We start from the raw sequence: 9379 nt of genomic DNA, 5'->3' as shown, positions 1-9379 counted from the left end.
TATTTGATAGAATGTACACTTGACATTTAATGTTAATAAACAGAACAATGTGTTTGTCCACAGATGCAGAGCAGAGGTCTATACAAGGCCATGGGTGAGCTGGATGTGCTGTTCAACTACATTGAGACATATCTGGCTTCTAAACGGCACCGAGTGGGAGTGGCCACTGTTTGAAGACTTGCTGACCCTAATCCATATGTGATGTTCACCTCAGGACTTTCATTGACCCTTGAATATATATATATATATATATTTGTATTGAGTCCATTATTTTTCAGTCGTAGCCTGCTTGGACTTCTGTTTTTGTCCTGAGGACAAGTTTCTATTTTAAGACCATATTGAGTCCACAAGTTACAACCAAAACTGTCACTTATGAAGCTGTTATATTTATTGAATTTTTATTATTTTATTTTTATATAATGTTTGTTTGTTTATTTGTATTTACCAAGTATTTAACTATTGCATGCAGATGAATAAATGCCTTTTTTGATAATGAATAACTGTTTTGATTTTACTTCACAAGACTGAATTGGTCGAGCACTGAAAACATCCTGTAGTGCATGTGGACAACTTTGGAATTCCTCTACATGTAACTGATCCAACACATAATAATGAACATATAGTAGATTGAATTATTTCCAAAGTGTTAAGCATGTCTGATGGCGATTAACTGATGTTGACCTTTCTGATCATGATTCATTAATGATAACACCTGTGCATTATTCACCCAGGCTTTTACACCATCATCACTCTGCCTTCAGCCTGTGACTTTGCAAAAAATTTAATTTCCAGTGTTATGACACATATCCATGCCATCGCCCCATTTAGGAACACAGATGTTTCTTGACAGAAAAGGTCACCAGGGAGGAACGCCACACTGGTAAAAGGTCAAAAGTAGACAACAAGAACTAAACTCCAGGTTCACATCTATAAAGAGAGTATTTGCATCTCTAACCAGGAATTGAAAAGTGCAAGGCAGTCCTCTACTCTGAGATTATCAATAAGAACATTAATGACGGCCACGAGTTGAAAACTACAGTAATCAAAACTCTTAAAAAGTCTAATCTGGATGCCTCAGTATTGGCCCGTATCAGACCTAACATTTTGGGCAAAGATCATTGAAAGGGTTGTTTGTAATCACTTTCAAGATACAAAACTATTTCTTTAATGCTTTCCATTAGGTTATGATTTTTGGTGTGCACTAATTAATGAATTTCCCCTCGGGGATCAATAATCTATCTATCTATCTATCTATCTATCTATCTATCTATCTATCTATCTATCTATCTATCTATCTATCTATCTATATAGATTCTAATGTATGTTTAATGTATGTTCTATGTATGTTATTGCTACGATGCTTGAATTTCCTTCGGGATCAATAAAGTATCTATCTATCTATCTATCTATCTATCTATCTATCTATCTATCTATCTATCCATTTATCTATCTATCTAAAGTTTTAACTGACACACATATTAACAGTGTTGCAGCAAAAACGTAAATCGGTACTTTGCTAAATTGGTTCGTATCTTACGATCGGGACTACTTTGTTTCATTTGGTAATTATGAATTTGAGCGAACAAAGATCACATGCAGGGTTCCTCAACTCTCCATTCTCGAGATTCTTTTGTTTAATATTTACATGTTCCCCCTATCTTAGATTATGAAGTACATCTCTTACCACACATATGCTGATGATACAAAACTCTACATTACTGTGAGTCAGAATTTCCTCCAGCTCAATGCAGAAAAGATAGAAGTCATAGTTTCGGTCCCAGAGATCCAAGATTGGAGGTCAGTGCTCAACTTGACTCAATGTCTCAGTAAAAAAAAAAAAAATCAATCAGGCAGCTGTAGGTCATCCAGAATGCTGCTGCCAGAGTCCTGACCAAGACCTGGAAAATAGACCATATCACACCGGTCCTTCAGTCACTGTACTGGCTTCATGTGTGTAAAAAGATAGATTTTAAAATGCTGTTACTAGTCTACAAGGCACTGAGTGGTCTCGGACCTAAACAGATCTGAGGAACAGAATGAAGCTTCCAGACCCCCCAGGTCATCTAGGACACGTTTACTCAGGGCTCCGAGGATCAGAACCAAGCAGGGTGAAGCAGCATTTCGTTTCTATGCTCCCCACCTGTGGAACAAACTCCCTGAACACCTGAGCTGTGCAGAAACTAGATCATTCAAATCAAGGCCGAAAACATTGTTTACTGCAGCTTTCCCATAAAAGGTAGCCTATTTTAATCATTATTATCCTCAGCTATTTCTCATCGGCTTGCTTTATTGTTTTTGATGGCACTTTTGCTGTATTTATTCAATTTGAATGTATTTGCTTTTAATGTAATTATCTGCCTCTGTAAAGCCTTTTGGATTGCCTTGTGTATGAATGGTGTAATATAAATAACTTGCTTTGCAGTCTATATATGGAGAACCACTAGAGCTTAAACTCAACAGGCTGATGCAACCTCAAACGTGACCCATATACATCACTTACCAGCAGCAGCCCTGCTGTATCTTAACTTACCGTAACTAGCCAGCCTCACCCTCATGGCATATGCACACACACTCACTTTCTCTCTCTCTCTCTCTCTCTCTCAAGAAAACACCTGCATTCATAAGCAACTCTTTCAGTTACACACACAAACTGCAGCCCTGCATTCAAATTGGTTTTTTTTATGTGCCGATATGTCTTATTTCTCAAGGTCTTCCCCACAGATGGGGAAAAGCATGATCTAATCCATCAGCTGTATCACAAATACCTGAGCAATAATTAAAAACCAATCATAAGGGCAGGAATGCATGCCCCTATAATAACATGTGAATGTACGTCTGTGCAATACTCTGACTTCTTAGCCACACAAGACTCTTGACTTGACTCAGGCCTCCGCACTGAAACTAACTTTCAACATTATATCTGACACTTGCTTTGTCAATGTGGAATCATGTTAACGTGAGCTCAATAGTATCATTCCAGCAATGACGGTGCCGCATGCAAAGATATTCATAACTGCCTCATAGTGAATGACCTTTTTCGTTTTGAACGTTTTTTATAAGTTTCCTGAAAGATGATTCCTATTAATCAGTGTTGTGTTCACTCCTTTAAACTTACGAAATAGAGTTGATTCAGACTTCTGTCATAAAACAGTGTTGTGTTCATTCCTTTAAACAAGTGGTTCAGACCTCTGTTGTGAATCACGTTCCTGTTTATGGTGCCGGTTAAGATCATGTGCTTGTTATCCAACGATCGGATGTGTCTGTACAAAGAGCAATGGTTTCGAGGCAAGGTGAGAAAAAAAATGAAGAGCATCAGTTATTGGCTTTTCAACGCTGTAGGATGCAAAATGCAGAATCATTGTTTTGAATGATCGATTAATGGTCAAAAATGGTTACTTTTAAATCTAAAATACGGATCTATTTTTTTTTTCTTCTTTGAGCCGTCCTTCATGGAGAGGGGTGAGACATTTAAGGGGATAATGCAGACATTTATAACAACAGAAGAGAGACAAAGAGAGAATCAAAGCCACCACAGTAACCACAACATGTACCCTGAGCTACTTGACAGTAAAAACAATTGCTTTCCAGCATGTGAGAAACAGCAACTGTTGTCTGAAAATCTGCAGTTCACTGTGGGTTTCTTGCTGAGAGGTAATTTGTGGCACCTCACTATTGCTACCTTGTCTGGGGCAGATCAATCCGCTCCATCATGTCTGAGAGAATTAGGATGACACTTACAAGAACTCGGAGCCTCTCACCACCTCAGTCTCCATCCCTTATATTTTCCCACACTTTTAAAAGGATGCACATAATGACATGCTGGGGCAAACGCACGGACATATTTCAGTTGGAATAATTATACATTGCTTGTTTTCATATTTGTAAAAATAATGTCTTAACTGATTTTACTTTCATGATGGAATTCTGATCCAAAACGGTTTAGGTGGTGGCTTAGTGATTACTTCAGAAGTGACATATACAGTATGTGGATGTTAACTTTTTAAGTGTTATACTTCATTGTGTGTGTGCTGGTGGGGGTTGGTGTCCTGAGGTTTGTAGTAGGCAGAGTAAGGGGGTAGAACCTCCACATGAGGAACTCCCCTGGAGACCAATTTACCCTCTTTCTGACTTACCTGAGACACCGAGATATGACTGTAGGTTTCGTCACACTCAAAGCTGGAAGCAGAGTGCCGACGGCTGTCTTGCACCTGAAGAGAAATAAGCTTGATTGTGCGGGAAGCTCTAAACACCACAGTGTTGGCAAACACCACTGTGTTGACTCAATTCCAGCACACGATTTTGCTACGCAAATGCGTATATTCCAGGATTCACTCATGCTACTCTAATGTTCGTCATAAGACAAGTATGACCACTGTGTCAAAGGTCGCATCCCAACCTGATCCACCAAACTGAGTCATAGCCAGAGACGGAAAATTCTCTAAACTTCGTAACTATCCAAATAACGTGATATCACTGATTTGGAATATAAATAGTTAAAATGTAAGAACTCACGGGTGTCACCCATTTCACATTTTCAATGTTATTCCACATGCAGAACAAGAGAAAAGAGAGCAGGTTTGTGTTTTATGTGGGTTTTTTTAATCCAAAGCTGAAGCAGACAAAAGTATGGCAGGTGAAGCTGAACAGACTCAATGACATTTCTGTGCTTCCACTACAAAAAAAAAAAGTGTTGAGAGGGCAACAAGACCAAAAAAACAACAAAAACAACCAAGAGGAACATTGTCACAAACATTCAGTAAGCAGTTTTACAGTGAGAGATTTGGAGGTGCAAAGTGACAAGTAATGTGGATGAGATTTTACAGAGTGAAGTGGACCAAACTGCCAAAATGAACACAATTATTTCCCATGATCCCAAGTGAGCTGCAAGCATTCTGCTGCTTTAACAAGAACATTGAAGAGAAACCGACCATCGCATCCTGTTTGAATGCGATGCCAGTTTGCTGGTGGTATTGTCACAGATTCTGCTCTGGTACAAGGAGCAGCTGCTAAGTACTTTCTAATTCCTATCAGTCTTCCAGGAAGTGTCGGGGGAGAAGGGCTGGAGAGTACTGGCACTGCACAGATTAGCCCCACTGAGTCAGCAGACAGTTGAGCTGGTGCCAACAACAGTAACTACGTGATCTTTTCAGAGAGATCTCCAGGGCTTACCCAGTCTGTCTGAAACATGTGTTCCCTAGAGGGTATGCTACGGTTTACATAAACACAAACAATCACTCCCCATCGTCACTCGACATCTCTCCATCACGTTTTTGCAAAGAGAAATCAGCACTAAGGAAAAGGTCCTAGCAGTACTTCAAGCTGATGAACACATCTGCATAGCATTAACCTGAAATATAATCTGGCAATGTTATGAATTAGGAAGCATAACATTTGTAAAAGCCTGAACCAAATGGTAGGTAGGGATTAAAAGTAATTTGTCGCTTTAGCAACACTTCGTAAGGCCTATGCTAATATGTTCATAAAATCCATGAAAAAATACAGTATCGGTTGGCTCCAACTCTCCTATGAGCTACATGTGGGAGAAAGGTTGAGCCACTTTCTGTTATTAAAGGGGCGTCCTTCTCTGCCCTATAACCTATGTACCTGAAAAACAAGCGAGAGAGGGGCCACAAGTGAGGTGCGCTGTCAAAATGGCACATGGCCCTTATGAGTGCATAGGCCTCTGTTCGACATTCACAAAGACAAACTGAACCTGATGGACACTCCCAACATTCCCAGCTAACTCCAACAGTCAGGGACAGAGTCCTTACATTCCACTTGTCAATTCAAAATACATCCACTAACTTATTAGCACGTGAAAGAAAAACGTCCCTTTCTTTTATTTTTGGGATTAAGCCATTTGATTCAACATTCACAGGTTTAGGGGGAGAGCTAGAACAGGGCTGCAGGGTGACAAGTGAACTACTGCTAATGCTAAGGCTTCGTGTTCTATTCCAACATTCAAGCCGCTCTGAGTACACAACCTGATATTTGGGAAAGAAGAGGAGAGAGATCTCACCGATTCCCTCCCCTCTCCTTTTCTATAATTCATAATAATCTCTTCACTGGTGTAAAAACACAGCTCAACATCCTCTCTACCAGGGCAGAGTGATGGGTTTGTTAAAATGGTAGAGTAATAAAAACAAACACTCCTACAAAACATTAGATTTTGCCATGAAAAAATAAAACACTGAGAAAATCCATGCAACGCGACTCACGTGTCGACAAATTATTGCTTCCTTTTTACAACCTGTGTCTGTATGTGCATGCATGCATGCATCTTTCAGTGGGCAGAAGACTAAGGGTCCGACATGGGGTTACTGGCTTTCTTCCTCCGTTTATTTAGCAGTGGATTGGTCGAGGCCTCAATGGTCTTGATCTTGATTTGCTCGTAGTCGACCCTCATTGTTGCCAAGGCACTGGTCATTTCCTCCTGACAAATGACAGAAAAGAAGGTCATCAGACCACAAGCTTTGCTCAACAAGCTTTGACATGCATGGTCCACTCTGCATATCAGATCAAGTACTTCCTAAACTAACAAACATCAACTATGGGGAAATCACAACACTCTTATCTGTATCACATTTTAGATATCCATAATAGCATTTCTCCTAGTCAAAATGATTAGTTATTCTTACTAGTCAGAAATATCATTATAGATCTCCACAATAACATACCTAGTAGTAGCAAGTGTATTGCTAGATATTTCAAACTAGAAATACAATCAAAATTCAGTTTAAGATATCTTTAAGTGGCCGTTCAACGTTTAATGAAGACTTGCAGATATCTGTAAGTTTTGTAGTCAAAACCAAAGTGAGTCATTTGGGATTAATTATGTTTTTAATAGTATAAATGACGTAATTTCCTCCAGTAGTTCCTCCTAGTAGTTTCCGTCAGTGTCACAGTCATTTTGGTCATAAATGTCTTGTGGTAGCCGGCCAGGCCCTGTCCCTCGGGGACATGTTTATTACAGGTCACGCAGAGACACACGTCCAGCAAGGCGTCCAAGGCACACTTAGGTTTAACTCTACATCAGTTACAATTTCATATATATAAAACTGCATTCTGGGTGGAAAGAATTACAATTATAGATATCCAAAATATCTATACAGATATCTAAAATTGTATTTTTCCTAGTAATATTGCAGTTGTACATTTCCATTTTTACTAGTCAGAATGTATTTTGGATAAAATCACTTTATGGATATCTGGAATGGTTTTCATTTTGGATATCTGAAATTAAAATGATGACTTGTAACAACTGGATTGCAGATATCCGAAATGAATGAAGACATTACGGATATCCAGAAGGTTCATTCTAGATATCTGAAATGCAATTGTGGATACCTAGAATTGAAAGGCTTATACACATGAATGGCAAAAGTGACGTCATTTTTACTAGTAAGAATGATGGATATATAAAATGTTCTGTTTGACTAGGAAGAATTGAATGACAGATATCAGCAATACATATCAAGTCTAGTGATAACATGTTAAAACAGTTCGCCATAGCAGCCTGTGAAAAACCTTCCTGAATGTTGGAGCTGCAAGCTAGATTAGAAGACTATTGTATACTTTATGGGCAACACGAAAATGCACTGAATTCAGGTGAAAAATAACCTTATTTTAAGTCATATTTGATACAATGATTTGTAGATAAGCAGGAACGTAGCACAACATGGAAATGGAAGCATTGCTGTTTATTCAAAAGTGAAAGTGCAACAAAAAACGTTTTTTTTCCTCAGAATCAATGAATAATAGATATATGATAAATAATAGTGCTTTCAATTTCGATTTTCATTAAATTTCATAATTGTGCAGCTCTAATAGACGTAACATTAAACTAGTTCCAAGTAGTAACGCAGACCATGACGTCTGTCCAGTGTGACGCTACTTTCTATGGCCTAAGCATCATCCACTGATACTTCTTCAGCGAAATTGTTGATGAGGAAAAGAACACCACCAGTGTTATCCCTTTAAGACTAAATAACACGTACAGTAAATAAAAGTAAAGTACAACTACATCATGATTAAGCTAATCATAGGGACACAATTGGATGATGATATCAAAAATTGAGAGCATGATGGGTTGGCATGTAAAAACTTTTCAATATGTTATAATATGTTTATAATATATGAATATGTTTTTTTATATAGGTAGCATACAGCCATAGCTGTCCTTTCCATTTCTTTACAAGAAAACCGAGAAAAAACTGATACAAGGAGAAACAGACAGCTAACCTTGACTTCCTCCCATACGTCCTTCTCCTCCATTAGCACTCGGCTGGTGTGAAGTGGGGTCTGGGGAACCTCCATCGACTGCTTTAGGAGGACACAGAGAAACACATTCAAATCTCACATCACTGGAGGGATGTCTGCCACAGCAACAGAGTTGACAAGATGGTTTGTGCTTACATTGATCCATGGATTATTCATGAACTCTGTGATGGTCATCCTTTGTGTCGGTTCGGTCTTAAGGAGGGTCCTAATCAGTTGTTTTGCTGCAAACACAATTATTTACATAATTAAAAAAACCTGATATATAAAGGGCCAAGAAGGAAACTCAGTAAGTACTGAAATGTACAGTAAGTAAGTAACAGTAAGAGGGGCCCAGGTGATATTTGTTCCAACTGGGCTGGTTCTCAGGAACTCGAACATCACTGCATAAGTTTCAATTTCTGCATCAGTTTCAATTTCTTGATCAAAAAGTAAAGCCCAAAAGGCCAGCTTGTCTGTTTTGTTTCGTTGAGATGGTTTATAGAGTGCTTGCGGGATCATGGGAACAATAATATCGTCATGAAATGTTACTTCTGACTCATGTGAGACTTTAATTGAAGGCTAAGATACAGCAGGTGTTCCTCTGCTTGGCAACCCAATAACGACTCAAAATAATCATTAACATAATGTGGTTTTCGGTTAGCTTTAAGAAGGCGGCCTAGTCTCAACCAAATACATCTAGTTCCCATATAGTTAAACAAAGTGTAGCTATGTATGTTGCCTTACCTTCCTCTGATACATCAGACCATTCAGGGTTTGGAAACTCATATTGGCCCATCCTGATCCTCTTCTTCATTCCAGGAGAGATGGCTAGACCATGGTTAGAATAAAAAGGAGGGTATCCACACAACCTGTTGATGATTTAAAATGCAAATATTAGTTATAGCAGCAATACAAATACTCTTATGTGATGAAGGGTTCAGACATATTGCAAAAAAAAAAAAGGACTTACAGGATATACATAATGACACCCAATGACCACATGTCACATGACTTGTCATATTTCTCTGGGCCCAGGACTTCTGGAGCTGTAAACAGAAAGGAAGAAAAAAGCGGAAAGCCAGGGATAGAAGGGGAGAGTATTATTTGTAACCGTTTATTA

At 38.7% G+C, this 9379-nt stretch overlaps 2 protein-coding genes across 3 annotated transcripts in view; one reads left to right on the top strand and one right to left on the bottom strand.

Moving 5' to 3' along the window:
* The window catches only part of il10 (interleukin 10), a 2028-nt gene extending 1552 nt beyond the window's left edge, over positions 1-476 (top strand). Inside the window, exon 5 of the mRNA XM_084032538.1 lies at positions 64-476. Coding sequence (XP_083888664.1) covers positions 64-174 — 111 coding nt within the window. The 3' untranslated portion in view covers positions 175-476. The remainder of the gene's footprint in view (positions 1-63) is intronic.
* Positions 477-4576: 4100 nt separating this feature from the next.
* The window catches only part of mapkapk2a (MAPK activated protein kinase 2a), a 28564-nt gene continuing 23761 nt past the window's right edge, over positions 4577-9379 (bottom strand). Inside the window, exons 6-10 of one of the 2 annotated variants that reach the window (XM_084032452.1) lie at positions 9230-9305; positions 9004-9128; positions 8416-8501; positions 8242-8319; positions 4577-6433 (exon numbers count right to left, since the gene is read on the bottom strand). In XM_084032452.1, coding sequence (XP_083888578.1) covers positions 6299-6433; positions 8242-8319; positions 8416-8501; positions 9004-9128; positions 9230-9305 — 500 coding nt within the window. In that variant the 3' untranslated portion in view covers positions 4577-6298. Of the gene's footprint in view, positions 6434-8241; positions 8323-8415; positions 8502-9003; positions 9129-9229; positions 9306-9379 lie in introns of both variants that reach the window. The other variant, XM_084032451.1, reaches the window with a different exon arrangement.

The sequence above is a fragment of the Eutrigla gurnardus genome (assembly GCF_963514095.1).
Source record: "Eutrigla gurnardus genome assembly, chromosome: 2".
Taxonomy (NCBI): domain Eukaryota; kingdom Metazoa; phylum Chordata; class Actinopteri; order Perciformes; family Triglidae; genus Eutrigla; species Eutrigla gurnardus.
This window is presented reverse-complemented; position numbering and strand designations above follow the sequence as displayed.